The 24,028-nt window shown below is 37.1% G+C and overlaps 1 long non-coding RNA gene and 2 gene segments (V, D, J or C); all 3 read left to right on the forward strand.

The window, feature by feature from the left end:
- The first annotated feature begins 428 nt into the window (after positions 1 to 428).
- On the forward strand, positions 429 to 14,201 carry LOC105023744. Its single transcript, XR_003777738.2, has 8 exons — positions 429 to 563; positions 639 to 887; positions 5,455 to 5,658; positions 5,863 to 5,958; positions 11,600 to 11,674; positions 12,180 to 12,485; positions 12,749 to 12,835; positions 13,525 to 14,201. It is a non-coding gene; the product is annotated as an uncharacterized LOC105023744 (long non-coding RNA).
- LOC105023481 lies at positions 4,300 to 6,732 on the forward strand. The segment is given in 5 exon segments: positions 4,300 to 4,639; positions 4,885 to 4,978; positions 5,347 to 5,658; positions 5,863 to 5,958; positions 6,295 to 6,732. Coding segments are annotated over 4 exon segments (597 nt in total).
- A 2,751-nt stretch (positions 14,202 to 16,952) lies between the features above and the next one.
- On the forward strand, positions 16,953 to 18,762 carry LOC106024000. The segment is given in 4 exon segments: positions 16,953 to 16,984; positions 17,528 to 17,836; positions 18,110 to 18,205; positions 18,514 to 18,762. Coding segments are annotated over 4 exon segments (543 nt in total).
- Positions 18,763 to 24,028: the final 5,266 nt, after the last annotated feature.

Here is a 24,028-nt window from a genome sequence, read left to right on the forward strand (position 1 = left end):
TCTTCCACATAGCGTTCACCGCTGAGAACGTCCATGTGAATGAAATTGTTGCTAATTGGGGCTCATCTGAGAAAGAACACAAACCAAAAACCTACAGCGCTGCATGAAATTATGGGAATCCCTTGTGCAACTATGAAAAAAATCTATTGTTCACCACCACATCTTCATTTATTCAAAATCAGTATTTTATATCTGACATAACATACAGTTACCAATCACAGATGTACCACTGTTTCTCCTATCAAAGTTGAACCCACAGTGACAATTTAACCAAATAGCCTCTTCTAAAACTGGATTTACTTAAGCTGTGAATTAATTACACTGCTCCTGCACTACAGGAAGTGACATAATCAGAGGAGCTGTTTGTGACAACCCACCCTGGCTAGTGTTTCACCTCCCATCTCAACAAAGAAATCAATTATCAGAGACATAATATGGATATTACTGTGATGAAGATATCAGACCCACACATCCCTCTTACTACTTATAGAAGCTCTGCTCGGGTTTAACAACAAATTCACAGAATATGGACTGTGGTATAATATTACACGCTCTTTTTCTGGGTAAGTGCTTCATCCAAATATTTCAATGAAGTAACTCTACTGTGAGTATTTCAGTGAAACATTTCTCTTTTTCAGTGTCTGTTTCAGGACAGACTCTGTACCAGGACAAGATATCAGAGACTAAGAAAAAAGGGCAGAGTGTCTCATTCAAATGTGCAGTTACTGGCCGATGTTTGAATGACTACATCCACTGGTACCAGAAAAAAGAAGGTGAACCCTTCACTTGGAAAGAATCCAGTAAATCCACAGAGCTGAAGATCCAGTCAGTTGATGACTCCCATTCTGCCACCTACTACTGTGCCTGTTATCAAAGTGGAACCCACAGTGGGAACTGATACACACAGCCTGTACTAAAACACTGTGGTTTTAATTTACATTGCTATTTCATGAAAACTTTAATTGACTTCAGATAAAGGTAATAAACTGTAGAAGCAACGTAGAGTATGTGATTATTGCATGTGTGTTTGTGTGTACTGCATCAGTTAACAAGTGTAAATGTTGTATATATATATATATATATATATATATATATATATATATATATATATATATATATTTGTGAGTGTGTATATATACAGTGGGTATAGAAAGTCACAGCCTCCTTTTAAAACGTTCACCTTTTATTGCCTTACAGAAAAAACAATTCCACTTTTCCCGACAATTCAAATACAGTAACCCACAATATACAAGTAAAAAGAACATATCAACAAAATATTTCTAAATATCTATTCCAATTGAATCAGTAAAATACTGTGAGGTCCTCTCACGCCCCTCGAGCTCATCCTGCTAATTCACGACCCCTGCCTGCAGTTCCATCTCATACACATACACACCCTCCGTCTTCTGAACACAGCCCACAGCCCAGATCACAATCTCCCCAGTACTGACACCTGTTCCCCCTTTACGCTCCCTGTTTAGTTCTCCTCTTGTCACCATTTCCTTGTGAGGTGTTGTTTTGTCACAGATACATACTAAGCCTTTGTTCCACCGTATCCAGTTAGTATACTCCTGTGTGTATTCGTTTACAATTACACTAATTGAATAAGAGGACACCCCCCCATTCCTCAGCAAGTTTGCATTGCTATTAAAATCTCACACAATTTATCCTCTCGCTGTTTCTGTTGGGGCGGGCTGTATGTGGATCACTTTGGGCTGTAAGTAGATCTGTTGGGGCGGTCTGTATGTGGATCACTTTGGGCTGTAAGTAGATCTGTTGGGACGGGCTGTATGTGGATCACTTTGGGCTGGAAGTAGATCTGTTGGGGCGGGCTGTATGTAGATCTGTTGGGCTGTAAGTAGATCTGTTGGGGCTGGGTGTATGTGGATCTGTTGGGGCTGGGTGTGGATCTGTTTGGGCTGTACAGTGTGTGGATCTGTTGGGGTTGTACAGTTTGTGGATCTGTTGGGGCTGGGTGTATGTGGATCTGTTGGGGCTGGGTGTATGTGGATCTGTTGGGGCTGGGTGTATGTAGATCTGTTGGGGCTGGGTGTATGTGGATCTGGTGGGGCTGGGTGTATGTGGATCTGTTGAGGCTGTATGTTTGTGGATCTGTTGGGACTGGGTGTATGTGGATCTGTTGGGGCTGTACAGTATGTGGATCTGTTGGGGCTGGGTGTATGTAGATCTGTTGGGGCTGGGTGTATGTGGATCTGTTGGGGCTGGGTGTATGTGGATCTGTTGAGGCTGTATGTTTGTGGATCTGTTGAGGCTGTATGTTTGTAGATCTGTTGGGACTGGGTGTATGTGGATCTGTTGGGGCTGTACAGTATGTGGATCTGTTGGGGCTGGGTGTATGTAGATCTGTTGGGGCTGGGTGTATGTGGATCTGTTGGGGCTGGGTGTGTGTGGATCTGTTGTGGCAGGGTGTGGATCGGTTGGAGCTGTACAGTATGTGGATCTGTTGGGGCTGGGTGTATGTGGATCTGTTGGGGCTGTACAGTATGTGGATCTGTTGGGGTTGAGTGTATGTGGATCTGTTGGGGCTGTACAGTATGTGGATCTGTTGGGGCTTTACAGTATGTGGATCTTTTGTGGCTGGGTGTATGTGGATCTGTTGGGGCTGTACAGTATGTGGATCTGTTGGGGCTGGGTGTATGTGGATCTGTTGGGGCTGTACAGTATGTGGATCTGTTGGGGCTGGGTGTAATGATATATTCACAAGCTCATTCTTTTTTTTTTTTGAAAAAATTTGTACTGCAAAATAAACAATGTGTCAGAGCAACAAGGACTATGGGAATACAGTTCAAATCAATTTACTTAAAGGAACCGTATGTAGGATTGTGGCCAAAACTGGTACTGCAATCACTTTAAAAATACTGTAGAGCGGTGTATCCCCTCCCCCCTGACTCGAGGTTGCCAGACAAGCTGCAGGATTGGGCAGAAACGTAGGCTGCTTCTACGAGTGTCCAATGGCAAGTGACGACGAGTCGTACACAGTAAGTTTTTTTCTGTTAATTATGTTTATGCTTAATTAACAGAAAGAGATATTTTGCGAAGTAATTATGTATTGCAAAAATGTACTAATTGTCATTAGTCAAATATAATCATAAAGATGTATGCTCGTATGTGACAGTACATTATTAGAACAGTAGCTGTTAGTCTAACTTGTAACGTTAGGTATCTGTCATTAACGTAAGTACAAGCACAAGCCTATGTCACTATGTGTAACCGATATCAAAGGTACAGCTATTCATTTAGCTGACGCTATAAGTGAAAGCGGACAGCTGTATTTTTTTACTTACCCTGCAGCACACGTCCATAACGCTAAAATATGTGATGTGAAAGATTACATGACATTCTACTATTTTTGGCTGTAGAACTTGCATGAAAAACAGGTAGGCTACAAAACGTTCCAAGTGGACCAACTTTTTTTAACGTCATAGGCTACGCTGTGCTTTTCATTAGTGTTATGGACATTAGAAAAAGTTATTTTACCTTGGAATTGCGCCTAGTGCTTCCAAACCAACACTAAAGTAGTGCATAGCCCAAAAGGTAGAGAATGTTTATTTTGAGTTAGGCTTCTGTCTCAATTACGTTTCAAATTGCCATAATGGGCATGCTAATGTTGTTTTCCTCAGCTTCTCAGCATAAGGACAGAGAAACGGGCTCTGATAATGCATTGCTAATGTTAGCATACATCCATATGAGCTAACGTAATGTTACTTTGCACGAACATGCATAACTTTGTTCGACTGTCATGAATATATGAAATGTCCATTTACATCAAGTACAAGTTAGTCAAACATAGATGAATCTTACCTGTCCAGGAGAAAATTAGCAACGTTGGCATCTGTCTTCAAATTCTTCTCCGTTTTCAGCCGTCTCCATCTTTCAAGGCATCTCCTATACAAATTATTGTTTTATTTCGGACTTTGTCACGACGTATTTTGGAATTATAACGAGGTCTTTTAGATTTCGTAACGTTAGACATTATTTATCCGACTAGAGTTACTGACTTCGTGATAGGTAGATAGGTGGAGGGTGGCGCATCAGGCCAAAACACAACATGACAACATCAACATCAGTTGAGGGCTGCAACTCTCACTTTTAAATGACAATATCCTGGCCAGACTACTGTTGTCAGTGATATAAGTATTTGAAATGAACATGATTTCTTAATGTCTAGTGACACATCAGGGCCATTTTATGATTAATTGAAATAGATTTCTTACGTACGGTTCCTTTAATAACACTGGCAGTGGCAACATTAGACAAAGCAACACTACCTACTACCTTAACAAGGTCCACAGTACGAGAAAAGCCAAAAGGCCCTGTAACGTTAGGTCCACCACCATATTGTAATGCTCATGCATTTTCATATCATTGGCAAAACTACTACTGGTGTGCCTGGGTCAAGACTGTTGTTAGTCAGTGTTGTCAGTCAGTACAGGGCCAACATTTACTAATAGAAGACTGGTAAAATGCACATGGCAGAAATGAGTTGTTTCTTACACCCACATCATCTCTCAGATCTGCATGGAGAAGTGAAGTGTCAACTTAGAATAAATACAGTTAAGGATTCTCTTGTGTCCTACACAGGGTAATTGAAAAGTCATTCAAAACTTAAAACCAATGTGTGAGTAAAGACAAATTATCTTATTTTTAAAGGAATTTTCTGTAAGCTATGTGTTCAAAATAAATGTGTGTGTGTATATATATATATGTATATCTGTGTTTGCTTGTCTGTGTGAATTTGTGTGTTATTTACTTCAGAAATTTGTGTAACATTTGACTTTTTATATAGATAAAATCTATCATGTTTTTTCCCACAAATAATATATATTTTTGAATAGTCTACCTTTGTACCCTTGTAAACACAAGACCAAGATAACATCCAAACTCCTTTTTGACATGGGAGTTTCCACTGTGTACAATGTAAAGATATTTGGCTCTGGGACAAGACTTTATGTGACAAGTAAGATCTTTTTTTCTCAGATCTTTGGCAGATAAAGCAATAATAATTTGTTAATAATACATGTTTTTTCTGCTTCTAAATCATATTCCAGTATTGTTCCTAAAGGATGTACTAGTATTTATGGTAACCCATGTTGGATAATAACAAAAATACTATGGTTTATTCATTTTCTGAATAACCTGTACAACTGATAGTTTAAATCATTTTTGTTACATGTCTTTAAAGATATACATGTAATGTAAATTAATGTAATTCATTAACGTAAAAGCATTTTCATGTAGATCAAGATTTCAACTCCTGATTGTTTAGCTTAACATTTAAATTCCTCAGATTTTCTTTTTACGTTATTGTTTTCTTTTGAAAATAAGAAAATCACCAAAGCATCCAAAAGCCTAAATTGACGGCCTACCCAGTGTCTAATCCTGAGTGGAATGGGAAGACCACCCTGCTGTGTCTGGCTCGTGAAATGTTTCCAGACATAGTCAAGATCTCATGGATGACGGTGGATGGAAGGGGCCAAAAAGTGGTTGTGCAAAACGGACCGGAGGAACAGCTGGAACAGATAGATGAAGGACAGACAATCAGTATGATCATCATTGATAAAGTGATGGCCAACGCAAACAAATACAGCTGTTCTGTAAAGCATGAAAGGGGCATTCAAGAGGTTGACATACCAAATGGTAAAATATTATGTATTTTCATTCCAAATTCCAAATTATTCACCTAATGAATACATATTTCTATGAGTATTGTAATGTATTCGAAAATAACAGTTGTACAACACTATTTGAAAAAAAATAACCTGATTAATTGCATTTGAATTTTGTTTAGTGGGGTGCTCTGAAAAAAAGTTTTTGTAATTGTATTGTAATTCTCATTCACAGAGAAACAATCTGAAGCTCCTCCAGCCACCAAGGTAGCACCAACCTGTCCTCCCAGAAATTACAATCAGGACCCAGCGACTCTGGAGGTTGCAGACGGTAACATTTATGTTTATTGGGGTAAATCTAAAAGCAAACATTCAGCTTACTGTGTTTGCAGAGATGCTCTTGAGGTTAAATTAATCAGAGATGCCGTTGATGTCAAATTAATCAGAGATGCCGTTGATGTTAAATTAATCAGAGATGCCGTTGATGTTAAATTAATCAGAGATGCCGTCGATGTTAAATTAATCAGAGATGCCGTTGATGTTAAATTAAATCAGAGATGCTGTCGATGCAGCATGCTACATTTATATGAAATTGTGCTCACCAATCAACAAAGCCTATTGAAAAAACAATATTGAATCTTCGTCTTACTATTTTTCTCTTCCCCAGATTCCTTCCAGTCAATGTTCAGTCTGAATCTGGCCTCTCTGGCTTATACAGTGATGATAGTGAAGAGCCTGGTGTACAGCTGTGGACTCGCAGTCCTGCTTCAACTCAGGAATACTGGGAAGTAGACCCAGCAGCCTCTACATTTACTGAAAAGATAATCATCAGTATTGATAGTTTTAGTGGGTTTTGAAAAACAATGATTTTTAGACTTTTCATTGTCTGCTAGCTTTTTGTTATAGCTTGTTTTATATTGTAATATTAATTTAGAAAGGGTTTGTACTGTGTTTCCCTGCATAAAAACTTAAATGACTTTAATTTAATGTATGTCGGAGGTAACCCCTGTAGACATTTAGGCAAAGGTTCAGGTTTTCTGATGAATTAATACAGCTGATCTTGAAGATGTTTGATGAAGAGTGTGTTATAAACACAATTCGTAAATATGAGTAAAAATATACATAGTTTTGACTAATTTCTTTTTTATTCATAATACAGTATGTATTATTAAGAGTATATTTGACTAAATATTTTATTATTAAATATCTAGCTCTATCCAATATTATATTTATGATTTCTTATTTGTTTGTGCTCTAGCATTTAATCAAAATGTCATTATTCTATTCATTTTCTATTCATGCTTTTATTGTAGCTTTAAATAGCTTGAGTACATTTTGTTCAGCTCTTTTGTATAACCCAAATGTCACAATAATAAAAATATAACTTCAAACCTGTACTAAATCTCCCTCTACTACTGTATAATATCAACTATTCTTATTTGTGAAAAATGTATTTAAGTGAATCACTTTAGAAGCAGAATAATAAGAATAAGAATCAGAATAAGAATCTGTTCTCTGTTTATCAAAACATTTTACTTCAATCTGCATGTCTCGACGCAGTTGTTTAGGGAGATCCGAGAGTGGTGACATTTTTTTTTATGGCTCAAACGTTTATTTGGTTTTCTAATGAAAGGTGAATTGGAAGTTATTGAAAACAGGATATCGCTGCATAACCTCAGCTAAACGGTGTCATCAGTTGGTGGTTATTCAAAGCTGATGGATGTTAACAAGTGATCATTTCTCAATGTATTAGCCTTAGAAAGAAATACAAGAATATGAAAGTGAGGGGCAGACAGGACAATTCTATTATGATAGCTAAAATTTCCAGGACAATTTTCTGCTGTGGTACACTTTAGGGCTATTGTCTGTCACATAGGAATGCATGAACTGTAAACCAAGTTGTTATTACTCTATGAATTAAATTCTGACCGATTTTGAGCTGCAGAGTGTGTTTAGCTGTACACTGTTATTACTTCATGCAAGCAAACAGATGTGCCTCATAGTTTAACATATTTCAACCACAGAATCATGGATTTTTAGCTTTCGCGTCACATTTATGCTGAGGCACATGAATGTGCCTGAAACCTCCCATCTTCTCTTGATAACAGAATTGATCATTAGTAATCAAGCACCTTCCCCATTTAGGTCTTTTTAACCTGTATATCCTTCCAAAGTGATAGGCGTTGGAGGAAACAACAGGCGTGTACGACTGTTAGTGTCACCATTCAAGTAACTGGCATTTCACCGTGCAGAGAATCTGCCTTTTGAGCCACACATAATATGACTAACGAAGAAGAAAAAAGCTTGAGCACTTCTTGTACGAAGGCATCTTCTTTCAAATCCTAATAATCATTGTGACATAAATCGGTCAGCGGGAAGAGAATTCTTAAAATGTCAAACACTGCATGTTTTCTCCATCTGCATGGGTATTCCAAGGCTGCCGCATTTTGTTGTTCATTTCAAAATGTGAAATCTTAGATGGGCCCCCACATGCCCAGATCTCTCCTTTTCCCTTGCTCTTCCTATATTCCATAATTTAATGAGGGCCCAGTTCTGCCCCCCCCCCTACACTGGGCCTGGGACAACAGACCCGTTTGTCCCCCCCTATCGGCGGGCGTGTAATAATATACTCTATTTTTATGGGTAAGTGCTTCATTCAACCTTCATCCAAATATTTGAATGGAGTAAATCTAATTTGATTTTTTTTTTATAGTGTTCCATTTCTGTTATCAGTGGCTGTTTCAGGGCAGAATCTGTTCCAGGACCAGATATCAGAGACTAATAGAGTGAACCAGAGTGTCTACCTCAACTGCAAAATTACTGGTCAGTGTGCGGGAAACATTATCCACTGGTATCCAAAAATAGAGAGTGAACCCTTAACTTGGATCCTATACATAGATTTGGATGACAACACTGTCAGCCCAGACACCACTCATCCTCAGAAACCAGATTTCTCGGCTACAAAGCAGTCCGACTCCAGTCAATTGAAGATCAGGTCAGTTAAAGAGTCCCATTCTGCCACCTACTACTGTGCCTGTTATCAAAGTGGAACCCACAGTGAGAACTGATACACACAGTCTGTACTAAAACTCTATCATTTCATTCAAGCTGTGAATTCATTATTACGTTTCTGCACTACAGTAAGTGAAACAAACAGAGGTTAAAAGAGTTTGTCCCTCAGATGCAAAGGTAAATGATATTTTAAAAGGCATTTTAAATTCATAAGTGAGATTACTTGCCAATAGTAAAACAATGTGTAATGTACACCTTCATGGCCGGAGAAAGGAGTTCCCGCTGTCAGAACTGTGAACATAGCTAGCTAGCAGCGTTGCAACCCAGTACTGCAGGAATGACGTAAATATTTAACTATTTTGGAAAACGCAATTCTGTTTAATGTGAACACATTAGCAGTGCTATTACATTCAATATCAACATATCCCTGTGCTTTTGGTCCTTAATGACTTGCAATTATGTTCACTGTCAACCTATGAGAAGTGCCATTAGCCAATAGTCAGAAACCGTTATGAACATATTAATAGTTAAATAGAGTGGCTGTAAGGCCATTGTTGTCAGGCGTGGTAGGTGGGCATTTCCCAAAACCGACTTAAAGTTGGATGGTTGTGAGATCGATTCCAGCGAGAGGCAAGACATTTCTTTTTTGGGGAATTGTATTGCTATGGTTCACATTTTTGTGATTTAATCTGTATACTGACCAAACAGCCGATGGAATTTGGTCAATCCAAACTGGCACTAGCAAACAATTTCCTTTAGCCACAAAACACAGCTTCTGTCCTTCGGCAATGACTTTATCTTGGTGGGAATGAACTTTAACCTCCAGAAGCTACGTGAGGTGAGAGTTTCTCTAGATGGCCCATTATTGTGAATATCATTCGTGGACTTCAGTTTTATTTTTATCATTGTGTAAAATGCAGTAATCTTGTTTTGTTGCCAAGAAAGGTACAAGGCACCTAGGTGAGGAGACAGGTTTTTATTATTTTTATGGTATTTATGATATGTATTTTGTTTCTCTCCTTTATATCACATTTTCTGTTTAAAATTTAAATTGTGTGAGCTACCCAATGCAGACATTTGAATCGAGGAATTAAGAAAACAAAGACAAGGGATATATTTTTGTTGAAATATATAAATAAAGAAAAGAAAGTTATTAAAAAATATATATATATTGTAGAAATAAATTAACGCAAGTTATACATAAATATTTTTTTTTTGGTGAAAATAACAAAAATATGACATGCTTTTTTGCAGTGATATTTTTTGTGCATTAATGCTGCATTTTTGTTTTTCCTTTTGTATCACAAAGAAGTTGCTCAAAATAAACGTTCAGACATCAATGGCTTTGGAACTTCTTGCTTTGTAAGAAAAGCTTATTATAAACGTGGTCCTGTAAGGCACTGCACATTTTGTACAGATTTGTACTGTATGTGGAAAAAGGTACCAACATGGAAAATAAAGGCAATTTCAAACCATTACTTTCTTAACTATAAGATCACCTATTCTTGTTTGGGGAAAATGTTCTCAATCACTTCTCAAGCAGTAAAAAGATCAAAACGTCATAGATTCAATGTTATCTACTTCACATCTTTGGAAGCAGGTGTTGAGCAAGACTCGATAATGGTGGGAAAATGTAATGTATGTTAATTTGGCTTTCTAATGAAAGATGAATTTGTGGTCACTGGAAACAGGATATAGCTGTTTAACCCCAGCTCTACTGTGTAATGAGATTGTTCAAATATGTTGGACGTTTAAATGTTTTAAATCTGTTAATCTGTATTCATTGGTTAGGTCTTGCCACTAAGTGCTAGAATATGGCATTGATTGGCAGAAACAATGATTCAATTGTGGAAGCTCATGGTGTTTGCATTTGTGGAATTGTAGGCCTTTGTCAAAATAACTTATTAATACTTCTGTTTATGTGTATTTGAAATTTAGCTAATGCATTGCATGTGCCTAAAAAATAATTTTCCATGATAGACCCACATACATTTTTTTTAATCTAGAATGACTCTCAAAAGTCTTCACCCGTTCTGTACATTTCCACATTTTATTATGTTACAACAGAAAGAAAACACTGGTGAGCTCAGTTATGGTAGGAAAAGGAAGCTATACAATTGATGGCAAATAATGCTCTCTATGATTAAGAAATAAAGAACAAAATGGTCTGACTGACAGATCAGGAACCCAAGAGGTAGGCATGGATTTGTCAGCCATTTTTCATCCTCAGAGGACTAGTCATGGTCAGTGTTACTGGCTCATTCACTGTACCAGACGAGCGAGGGCAAATCAGTAACTTAGATTCTACACTGATAACAATTCTGTCACATCATTTACCACTGATTCTCAGAGAGTAGATTTGTCCTCTAGGAGAGAGTCTGACTCCAGTGATCTAAAGATCCATTAAGTTAAAGTTTTCCATTCTGCCACCACCAACTGTGCCTGCTGTCAAAACAGCTAAGGGCTGGGTTTAGACAGTGAAAGTGGAGTCTCAGTCATAGGTCTAATAACCATGCAGGATCAATCATCAACAATACAACCAGAATGTGACACAGAATGTCAGAATTTCAGGATCTTTACACAGGAAAGGCTTTGGAAAAGATTGGTGGTGGTTACGTGACAAGAATGAAATGTTTCTTACAGCAACCCAGTAGTTTCAGATCTGCAAGGAGGGCTGAAGAATTACTTAAAAATGTAGTTTAGGATTATTTAGATCCCGAACCAGAGTCAGTAAAAACATACATAATTATAAAGATATTTTAAAAGTGAATGCAACTTATTAGTGTGTGTGAGTGTCTGCGCACGTTTACATAACTTCACTGACAGTAAAGGGATGACTGTTCTGTTGATAACCTTGGAATTAAACATAGTATTATGGCAGGTGAATTTCTCAAACGAAGGGATTCCAAGTGGTCTGCCTTTGTACACTAAGAAAGAAAACCCTCAATGACGCAATGTAGACTACTTCTTGACATGGAACTTTTCACTGTGCTTAACAAAAGTATTTGGCTCTGGTACAACACTTTATGTGACAGGTAAGAGATACATTTTCTTATTTTTGGCAGATAAAGCAATAGTCAAAACTAAAAATGTATCTGTGAATTTCCAAAAGTATTGAGAAATCATCCTTTGGTATTGCTTCATCAGGATGTACTTTTTATGATCATCCATTGGTATTTGTTTTATGATTTAGGAAGATGTTAATAGCCTAAGAAATGTATAAGTGACATATTCAAGGAAGGCAAAATGTGTAGATGTGAAATGTGTTTTCACTGTTTGTTAAGAATCTTTTAATTACTCACAAAAAAAAAAACAATTTATATGGATACATGGTGGCTGTAAATGTATATGCACTGAGCAACATTGTTTTTCAATGTCTTTTGCTCATTGGAATATGCTGGTTCATTGTACTAGTAAAATGTTTTCTTAATTTATTTAACTAATGTTTCACTTTAATGTAGACAGTAATGCTGGTTATAAAACAAATGATATAGGACATTACAATTAATATGGCACTCTATTGTTTCTCTTGAAAATCAGACAAGCAAGTCCAAAGACCCACGGTGACAGTTTTTCCAGCATCTAAACATGAGTCAGATGAGAAGGTCATCCTGCTGTGTCTGGCTAGAGAAATGTATCCAGACTTGGTCAAGATCTCATGGAAGATAGAGGATGGAAGTGGCCACAAAGAGGAAGTGTCCGTAAGAGAGAAGGAAGAGCTGGAACAGAGAGAGAATGGACAGACGACCAGTATGATTATCATTGATAAAAGGAAGGCTGACAGAAACAAATACAGCTGTTCTGTGAAACATGAACGGGGCAGTCAAGATTATCCGATACCAAAAGGTAAACATAGTCATTCAATATATTTCTTGTAGTATGTGATATTATATATTAATACATAATTACTGAATTTGTATTTATTTATTTAAAATATTTGTACATAAAAATTATATTTTGTGGACTGTATTATACCATCTAAAATGGAATCTCACCACTTCAAATGTTTTTATTATAAACTGTACTCCCAGGGTAATTGCATAATTGAATGAATGAATTACACATTTGCGTAAACAAAAATAAATGAATTTCCCCCATCTCATTCTCAGAGAAACCAACTGAATCTCACCCAGCCACCATGACTGTTCCAAACTGTCCTTCCAGCAATTACACACAGGTGCTTAATGTTACAGAAGGTAAAATGGATATTTATTTCATGTAAGGTTGGGGTCAATACAAAAAAAAATATATTAAAAAGATAAAAAAGGCAAAGTCAAAGGGCTGGAAAAACTAAGAGATTTAGACCTGGAAACATTCAGAGATTTAGGCTATTCAGCTCAATTGCACTTTGCCATGTTCCCACCAACTGCAGAGATAGATTTCAAAGTAAAGTTGTACAGTTTTTTGTTGGGTCTTTTGATCCAATTTCAAAAAATGAAGGCAGCTGAAATGCGCCACAAGAGCCGATGTTTTCATTGCACATGCTCTGGGCTAAGCCCCAAGTGCCTTATAATCCTAGAATCGAGCCTGGGCCAGATTTCAGAATGAGGAAAACAATATATGTTGTTTTATAATGTAGTTTATCCAATATTGGGTTCACATTTTGCCATGCGACTGAAAGAGAGTGTCACTGCTAGAAAGCATATTTCCTGCTATTCTACATAATCCGCCATCATGTTCTATCTGAGGGGCACTGATTCCCAGGCAGCCCCTAACAAAGCTAATATGGATCATCATTAAAGTGCCCTTTAAAGGCAATATTCTTGTGTTTGCAGAGATGTAAAGGCTTGATATGTCGCCTAAATCTGAAAGAGTCTTTGAAATCAGCTATGCCTCTAACAATCAACCATATTAAAACCAAGCCTTACTCTTTTCTCTTCCTCAGGTTTTTTCAAGTCCATGTTAAGTCAAAACCTGGCATCTCTGGCTTATACACTGATGATAGTGAAGAGCCTGGTATACTGCTGTGGGCTCGCTCTCCTGCTGCAACTTACAAAACTGAGAAAAGACACCCTGTAGACACATTTATTGAAATGATGTCCACAGTGTGGATAGTTTAAATGTGTGGTGACCAGAAATTATTTGAAATCGCATTAAGACCAAACATTTCAATTGAGGTTTTTCCCTGCATTACTTACTGTAATACATGCTAAAATATTGTGATTCATAGATAGTGGTAAGAACATCTAAACAGCAAGCGAATGTTTGCTGGTTTGAATCCCTGAGCCGGAAAGGTGAAGAATTGTTGTTCTGTCCCTGAGCAATTTAGTTCACTCTAATTGCTTCCAGGTCTTTTTGAGAATGTGTACTTAGTAATACTTGGTAAAACAAGGGTAAAACAATTATAATAGTAACTTCAACTACATAATCTACAATTATTTGCATACCATTTCATTTTAGTAGTGAAGGTTTTCTGAAGAACAAAAGCAAAGCAAATATGGAAGTAGACACAATATTATTTAAATTTACACTGTTATTAAAAAGTAATTTAATTATTCAGAAACAAATGTACTTTAATATTATATATACTTATTATTTCAAGAAAATAAACTTAATACCGTTTATGGTTTGAATACTTTTTTTAAATCATGATTAACAGAAAATCTTGATTTTATTTCTGGTTTAAATAACTAAATTCTCATTGGTCTGACTGAAAAATAAACGGGTGACTTTTCTTCATTATAAAAATTATTGATGATGATACTGTATGACTTCTATGAAAAAGTATATTTTATTTGTGTATCACCGCAAACTAACTAATAATTAATCATATCCTTTAAGATAGGTTTATTCATCACTGTCTTGATAAAAGTTGTAACAAATGTGATCTTGCAAAGTCTTCTAACATTTTGTAATGGAATTCGTTTTTTTTAATGAGGAAACAGCCAGTATAATTTTAAATAAAGTACACTTTAAACCTTTACTTGTCTTTATTATGAACTGAACTATACTAATTAGAGTTTTTAATCATAAAACATGAGAAGCAAAACAATAACAACATAATATCACTCATTCAGTGTTGTCAACTAGGATGCAGGTGCTGGATTCAACAGTGGTGGGAATATGTTGTTCATAAGGTTATTAGGTTTTCTAATGAAAGTTGAGGCGGTAGTTACAGGAAATAAGATATTGCTGCATGACCCCAGCTCTACTCAATCATCAGCTAACCGTTTTTCAAAGCTGCTAGATGTTTAATTGTATCTTTAACCCTTTTTCTTCTTACCACCAAGTCCTACAAGATGACTGAGGGTCAGTCAAAAAGAATGCTGTTTCATCTTCTTTGTACTTGAGATTCACAGCCTGACTAATGACCCTTCAACAGTGGATGTCTGAAACTAATGGTTCACAGGTGGAGGCCAATGATTAGGTAATTGTGTCCTTGTTTCTTTCATCTGTAGACTGGGAGCTTGTGTAGATTTAAAGACTTACGTAAACTATGTATTTCAGTTTTCGTTTTTCTTACAAATCTTGTCTAAATAAAAACCAATGTCACCACACAATAATTGTTTTGAGTGTCTGTGTTTTAATATTAAATCAGATACTCATTAAATTAGAGACTCTTGGAATGACTTTGTTCCTCAAAACACATAGCACGTATGAATGTGGCTACCAGCATATTTCTATTCAGTAAAGTGAACAAGGAGGAAAGCAAAACAAGTAGTAAATATTGTAATGTGGATAGCCTTTGTCAACAATCACAGGAAGTGACATCAGATTTGTAGAGTGGTCACAAAGCCCAAGTGATAGTGTTTCAACTCAGACCTTCATCTCAGCTCCAACAGAGCATTAATCATCTTCAGGTTTTAGCAAGCACTTAAGAATGTCTCTAGGCTCCAATTTTGTAATTTTTTACTCACTTTATTTAAATAAGCATGTCTATCAACTATACACTTTCTACTGTAAACCCTGACTATATTACAAGGGAAATCATGCAAAGTGAGGTGATTTGGCTGATCCTCACTTCAACAAGAATATTTATCTTAAGGTTAGGTTAGTGTTAGAATTACCCTTAGAATTAGGGTTAGGTTTATGCCTTAAGGGTTATGTTTTGTTCAGGTTAGGTTCGGCATGAAGGTTAGGTTGTTGAGGTCAAGGTTAGGGAAAATAGTTACATGTGTGCACAGTGTTGGAATGCATGGGTGTACATGATACAGAGCAGAAGTTCAGCCCCAAGGGGCCTCTGAAGCTAAGCAGGGTTGGTGCTGGTTGCTCCCTGGATGGGAGACCACAAGCTGCTGAATTGTTTTTGGACGGCCAGTAGGGGGCTCTGTTCGCTCTGGTCTAATTACCAAATCCACAGAGCCATATAGGGGGCTGTGCATAGGATGCTGTCTTTGGGTTTGGATGTTAAAAGGGTGTCCTAGCACTGACTGGATGAGTAGGGGTGTTAACCAGTCAATACAACATCACCAAAATCCACTATTCCAACATATTGCTCCCATTGCAACTCTAGATATAGGTAATAGATTTCTATTTCCAACTGAATTCATGAGTAAATTACTAGTTCACCTTCTAATCTATAGACTAAAAACAAATCTCAAAATAAACTGACCTGCTCAAATGTCATTGGGAATAGAAACCCTATTGAAATGATTATGTGAAATAAGGTTAATGTCTCTTGCTTAACTCTCTTTGTTTACGCACAATTACCATTGTTCGCATCCTCTCAGGCCCACCCGTCTCTTAACATACTCCATTGTAAGTCAATGTTTATGGTACTGACTAAGGTAACGTAGGAAATAACAAAACCTAAAAAAAAAAGTTTATATACTGGCATAAATGGTGCAGTGAAGAGTGATGTCACTTTAGGCCCTTGGTTTTCCTTGGTCTACCTGGTTGTTTGCCATTGCTGAGCTCACCATCACTTTCTTGTTTTTAATATACAGTACCAACCAACTCATTTTGGCACAATTAAATTTTTTGCTGTGTCTCTGGTCAATTTCACCTGATTTAGGTGCCTAGTGATGGCCAGCTTGATTTGCTCTGACACTTATTTGGTCCTCATTTTGTCAAACACCAGCAACAACTCCTGCAAATATAAATGCAAAGCCTAGAATTACGACTTAATGTTTATATCCCCCTTGTGCCTGTACTTATCATACAAACAAACACACCTGGCTAGAAAGAAACAGCTGTGAAGCCAACTGTCCAATTCTTTTGGCACCCTCAAAAGGGGGGACTGTGTACAAAACCTGTTGTCATTTCTAAATAGTTCAGATACAGATGAAAATTCCCAAATATTTACACATGCACTTAGACAAAATGCAAGCTACTTTTTGACAAGGGGGTTTTCATTGTGTACAATGTAAAGGTATTTGGCCCTGGGACAAGACTTTACGTTATGGGTAAGAAATATTTTTCCTCAATGTTTGGCAGACAAAGCAATAGACATGATTATTAACTATACATTTATTATTGATTTATTGATTTCACATCAGTTTTCTGAGAAATAATGAGAAAGCCTCCGTCAGGATTGTTTAATACGGATGCACTATAAATGATTGTCAATTTTAGAAATAATTAGGATTTTGAAGTATGTTAATAGCTTATAGAGTTGATATTGAAATTTTTCAAGGAAGGCAGTATTTTTTACTTTTGCTAGTATGTACTAACAGCTTTGTTAAATTTGTGACATAAATGTAGTGGAATCTGATCGAGAGCAAGATCCTGAACTAATACGATTCTTATTAAGTCCTAACAAAGTTTTTGCATATATATTGAAATAAGATATTCTAAAGTAGATGGTTGTAATGAAAAAAACTATGTTAATGTGAGTGTATCTCTGTGTATGTAATTAATTGTTTACTGAGATATAAACTGTAATACTGGATATAAAACAAAGGCTTAAGGACAGCACAATAACTGTTGTTGTTAATATTGAAAATCAGGCAGCTATCAAGTCGAAAGACCCAAAGTGACTGTCTACCCAGCATCTACACCTGAATCAGATGGGAAGACCATCCTGCTATGTCTGGCAAGAGATATGTCTCCAGACTTAGTCAAAATCTCATGGAAGATGGAGGATGGAAGTGGCCAAAAAGTGGATGTGCCCCAAAGAGAGAAGGAAGAGCTGGAACAGATAGAGAAAGGACAGACAACCAGTATGATCATCATTGACAAAAGGAAGGCCGACACAAACAAATACAGTTGTTCTGTTAAGCATGAAAAGGGTACTCAAGCTGTTGACATACCAAAAGGTAAATATATTTCTATGACTATCATGCAGTTATTTTCAAATGTCCCTTCTCTGTGGGGAACCACAGGTCCAAGTATTTTCATTATGTCAATGCATGGTTTGACTGATTCCAATGACAAATTTGAAAATCACTTATGTACTAAATTTAAATACAAAAAAAATTCCCCAAAAAACACTACCTTGTTTATTGCACAGGAATGTTGCACAGAAAGTTTAAACAAAACACATTTTTGTTTAATTATTATGCTATTATGTTTTTCTGTCTAATTCCTAGAGAAACCAGCTGAAGTTCCTCCAACCGTTATGGTAGCACCAGCCTGTCATTCCAGAAATCACACAAAGGGCCCAGTGACTCTGGAGGTTGCAGATGGTAACATTTACATGTATTTAATGTAATGGTTCTTATAGGCAAAGGGCCAGGGCCGTTCAAATACATTTAGAAATTAGCCATTAAGCAGAGATTTGCTTTGCGTCTAATGATGTTGTCAGCATGTATTTAAAATGAATTTTTTTACATACATGGTTCGGGGTTATCTGGCCTTGCATTGTGTCTTTTAAAACCAATGTTCACGTGTAGAGATTCCGTCTATGTAAACATTGCACATGTCGGCTAATCTGAAAGCAGCAGTGCTTGTAACTCACATTTGTATTTGCCTTACAACTCTTTCTCCTCCCCAGATTTCTTCCAGTCAATGTTCAGCCTGAACCTGGCCTCACTGACATATACAGTGATGATAGTGAAGAGCCTGGTGTACAGCTGTGGACTCGCTGTCCTGCACAGAAACATGGAAAGTAGACCCAGAACCCAGTAGACACAAACACTGAATGGTATCCCCCGCTGTGGGCAGTGTTTTGCTGGGCTGGGAATAGCAAGCATTTTACATGGCAATGAGGTTAAATATTTCATTTGCAATCGACTAGGTTTTTCCAGAATTTTGGAACATTTTATGCTAGAATATTGTGAACCACACATTTTGATTGTATTATAAGGTAAACAGCCACATATGACATTCATTGCAAATTCATATTTTGTACAGGTTGTGTGCTGTGTTTCCCATAAAGGTTTAAAAACAATGAGGAGATCATATTCAAGATCCTCAGAATTAAAATTGATACTAATAAAATAAAAACATCTGGTAAAATCTGTGTTGGATATTTTAAAAACCTTTTTTAAAAGTGAGAATATCTAGTTCATTAGTTCTAAGTAAGTATCAGTTTCTAAACCATGTTTTTGAAGTGTTATTGTTCTTAATAATTATGTTATAATGATGTTATTTACTTATAATTAATAAATATGTTATGATATAATTACTTTATTAATAATAAAAATCCAGCTATTATTTTCCTTTTAAAGAAATCAATGCTGATTGCTAATTGAGCAGACTTATTGCTCTGACTGAAGCCCTTTGTTTGTGCATTTGTGCTGACCAAGTTTTTACATAGCATAGTTGTTCAAAATATTCAAATTCTTTCAGAGTGAGATGAGTTTAATAATCACACCCTTTGGGAAAGAAAAGTTCAAACAAAAGTATTTAAAATTCTTTACAGTTCTGTGTTGATTTGTATGAAGAAAAGGTCACCATAATGGAAAATAAAGACTATTTTAAACATTTTCTTGTCTTTACTATGAGATTACATTCTTCCTTGTAAAAAAGAATTTTATTGAAACACTTCAAAAGTGTAACAATAATACCATAAAATGACTTATTTCCCGTTTTTCAAGTTTACTTTTATCTTCGTGTTCAGAAGCAGCTACTTAGCGGAACTCAATAATTTTTCACCTGTATATTTGGTATGCATTATATTCTAACGAAAGATGATGCAGTAGTTACTGGAAATACTCATACTGCATGTCATTTTGGAAATGATCTGTTTGACATTTACGTTTGAGGTTGACACATATAAATAAGTATAGGTTGAGTCAGTAACATTAAGTTATGAGTTCAAAGCAAATGAACATTCCAAGTAAGATTTTCATTAAAAACAATCAAATTACAAAGAAATGAAGATGTGGTCCATCAGAGTCTGTATGCGTGAGTTAATGTGGGTTGAATCCAACATATTGCCATCTAACTTATCCACCCGTTATATTGATTTTGTTAAATGGACTTCAAAATGGAGACATTTCTTTAAGTGTCCTAATAGTTTTTACTCATCTTTTCCCAGGAAACATATATGTTTAAGAGAAGTCTTAAATATGGTAGGTTTAATACAAATGCATTTCCCGGTATTTTCACCTATATATACTGTGCAGAATGTAAACAGCTTCCAAAATATATTACTTTTAAAAACATTAATAATAAGCGGAAAGTGTCCAATTTTAGGTACAAAAAAGTGTATATAAATTACGCCATTCACATTTCCCACCATTCAGAAAGCAAAAAAATGTCTAGACATTTCTAGATGCAAAAGTTCTCAATCAAATAAGAACAGTTGTGGCTCCCTCTTCTGGGTGGTAGTGTCATTACAGCCTTTACAATCACATCATTACAGTCTCAACAATCACATCAAGACAAACTTCTTCCAGTGTGTGATGCTAATAAGTGTGCGCTAATGTCAGATTGCAATGCAAAAAGTTTTATTTGTATCCCCCCCCCCCCTTTTTCTCCCAAATCCCACTGTACAAATTAGTTCCACTGCTCCAACAGTCCCCGCTGAGTCAGGAGGGTCATAGATCACCACAGACCTCCCTTACACCCCCTCCCTTAACCAGGAAGTCAATGAGAGCCAACACATTGGAGGATGGCCAGGTCAGAGGAACACACCGCCAGAGACGTGGCTGGAATGCGGCGGCACAAGGATTTTCCCTCAGCCGATTCCCTATGCCTTGCTCCACTCAGGAAGCCCCCAGCGCAAGTTCAGTTGGTCTCGAGCCCTTAGACTGGTCTCAAGTATATAGAGTTAGGTCCAGAAATATTTGGACACTGACACCAATTGGGCTCTATACGTCGCCACAATGGATTTGAAATGAAACAACTGAGATGCAATTGAAGTGCAGACTTTCAGCTTTAGACAAATAAAAAAATAAAACCTTAACATTTTCATTTTTAATACTTTGTCGAGAATCCTTTGCAGGCTGTGACTGCTTGAAGTCTGCAACGCATGGACATCACCAAACATTGGGTTTCTTATTTTGTGATGCTTTGCCAGGCCTTTACTGCAGCTGTTTTGAGTTGTTGATTGTTCATGAGTCTTCCTGCCTTACGTTTTGTCTTTAGCAAGTGAAATGCATGCTCGATCGGGTTGAGATCAGGAGATTGACTTGGCCATTGCAGAATATTCCACTACTTTGCCTTAAAAAGAAACTCCTGGGTTTCTATCACAGTATGTTTTGGGTCATTGTCCATCTATAAAGTGAAGCGCCATCCAATCAATTTAATTTGGCTGAATCCAATGGGAAAGAGACCCGTAAAATAATTATCATGCAAAGTGTAATATTGTAAAGGAACAGTGAGAACAAATGACAGACAACCAAAGCTACCTTCAAACAAAAAACATTTATTATAAACACATGGTGAACGTTTTGGGAAAGGGGCTGAGCTGGTCCCAAAGAATGAAATAAAGTCAAAAACCCTTAAACTGAACTTGCCTGCCTCAAGAACCGCTTAGCTCACTACTAACTTCTACAAAAATAGCGGGTGGTCCGTTCAGTTCTAACTAGTGTTTTTAGAAACGTTTCCAATGGCGTCACAATGGTTCCGAAGTCCATGACGGTGAACAGGTGAATGACAGAAAACGAACAGCAGGATTACAGACTGGCCAACAGGAACACGGCAAACAGGCAAGACATTTTTTATTTACAAGTCGGTAAGCGCAAAACGATGCGTAGCCTGTGAACCAACTGACTGGGTTTTTTAACCTGTGGATGTGTGATGTGATTGGGTAATGGGCAAAAGGAACAGGTGGTGCAATCAGGAGGTGTCCACTGATTGATCCAGTGTCCACTGATTGATCCAGCAGTCAGAGGATGCACTGATATCTGGCAGGTGGGACACACCAAAGACAACAATCAGGAACATAAAGGACACCTGCGTTTAGGGCAAAAGGAGGGGAAAAACACAAATGCACATAAAGGACACCTACATGCGTAACACACACATCATCAATAAACACTAGTGACCCAGTGCCATTGGAAGCCATGCATGCCCATGCCATCACAGAACCTCCTGTGTGTTTTACAGATGATGTGGTATGCTTCAGGTGATGAGCCGTTCCAAGCCTTCTCCATACTTTTTTCTTCCCATCATTGTGGTCCAGGTTGACCTTAGTTTAATCTGTCCAAAGAATGCTGTCCCAGGACTCCAATCTAAAAAGTCTAATCTGGCCTTTCTATTCTGGAGTCTTATGAACGGTTTGCACCTTGTGGTGAACCCTCTGTATTTGCTCTCATGAAGTCTTCTCTTCATGGTAGACTTGGATAATGATATGCCTACCTCCTGGAGAGTGTTCTTCACTTGGCTGGATATTGTGAAGGGGTTGTTCTTTACCATGGAAAGGATCCTACAGTACGATCATCCACCACTGTTGTCTTCCGTGGACATCCAGGCCTTTCTGTGTTGCAGGGCTCACCAGTGTGTTCTTTTTTCTTAGAATGTATCAAACTGTTGATTTGGCCACTCCAAATGTTCCTGCTTTCTCTCTGGTGGATTTTTCTTTTTTTGCATCCAAAGGATGGCCTGTTTCACTTGCATTGAGAGCTCCTTTGACCGCATGTTGTGGGTTCACAGCAACAGCTTCCACATGTGAATGTCACACCTGGAATCAACTCCAGACATTTTACCAGCATAATTGATGAAGAAATAATAAAGGAATAGCCCAGACTTATCTATGAAACAGCTTATGAGTCAATTGTCCCATTATGTTTAGTCCCCTGAAAAGGAGGGGGCTACATATTGAAGAGCTGTAATTCCTAAACCTGTACTCTCATTTGTATGTGAATCCCTCAAATTCAAGATGAGAGACTGCACTTTAAGTCCATATTCATTATTTAATTGTAACTTGAATATATTTTGGTAAACAGCCAAAATAACAAAACTTGTCAGTGTCCAATTATTTCTGGACCTAACGGTAAATATACAATATCAATTACACCTAAAGACTTTTAAAAAATGTTTAACTCTACAAAAAATTCAGTTAATAATGTACAGGGTATTTGGAAAATAAGTAATTTGAAATGTGCTTCACAAATAGTTTGTTTTTGTCAACACATACCCTTGTAGATTCAGTCTTCCTGATGATTTCCTGTTGTTTATTTATTTTGGTGTACTGTTGCAGGCCCCATTTCCAAAGAAGTTAGAACGCTGCGTAAATGCAAATGCAATGAATGCAATGATGTGCAAATCATTTAATACATATTTAATTGAAAATAGTGCAAAGACCAAAGAAATGTTATCGTTTTTGGAAACAAATATGCCCATTTTGATTTTGATGCCAGCAACATGTTTCAAAAAGGTTTGGACAGGGGCATGTTTATTACTGTGTTGCATTTCCTCTTCTTTTAACAACACTCTGTGTTTTGGAACAGAGAGCAATTGCTGTAGGTTTGAAGGTGAAATGTATTCCCATTCTTGCTTGATATAGGCTTGATATGAGGTGCTCAACACTTTGGGGTCTCTTTTTTGTAACTGAATTCCACAAAGTAATATTAGGTTTACAACCAGTATATAGGTTTATTTTATGTAAGTTAGCAATGCTGAAATCTTTACATAGCATACCCCACAGCATATCTATTAGTCTTTCTAATCACCATAACTCCCCATGAATTTGGGGAATTGAAGATAGATTCAAGACTTTCTCATTTACATGAGAGCATGTTTAATAGTTTGATGACCTCAGTTAGCTTTACAGGCACCCAAGCTGCCTGAGGGAGTCTTTAGAATTCCCTAAGGATGATGGCTCTTTGCCGGCCCAAGCAATACTTTCCCATGTGTATCACCCAACCCCTCGTCAGCCCATACCTCAGTTAAGGCTCAGCAGATTGATGATACATGTCAAAGCCTCGCTGTTCTAAGTGGTTCCCTCAAAGCCACTCTGTTCAAAGTGGTTATATCAAAGCCCCTCTTTTCTAAGAGGTTCTGACAAAGTCTTTTTGTTCTAAGAGTTGTGAATCCAAGCTCTGAATCCTAATCCCATCGTTTCGGAAGATGCCTTTCATCATCATAATTAACTATATCATTCAAATCATACTTCGCAA

This window comes from Esox lucius, chromosome 3 (genome assembly GCF_011004845.1).
Source record: "Esox lucius isolate fEsoLuc1 chromosome 3, fEsoLuc1.pri, whole genome shotgun sequence".
Taxonomy (NCBI): domain Eukaryota; kingdom Metazoa; phylum Chordata; class Actinopteri; order Esociformes; family Esocidae; genus Esox; species Esox lucius.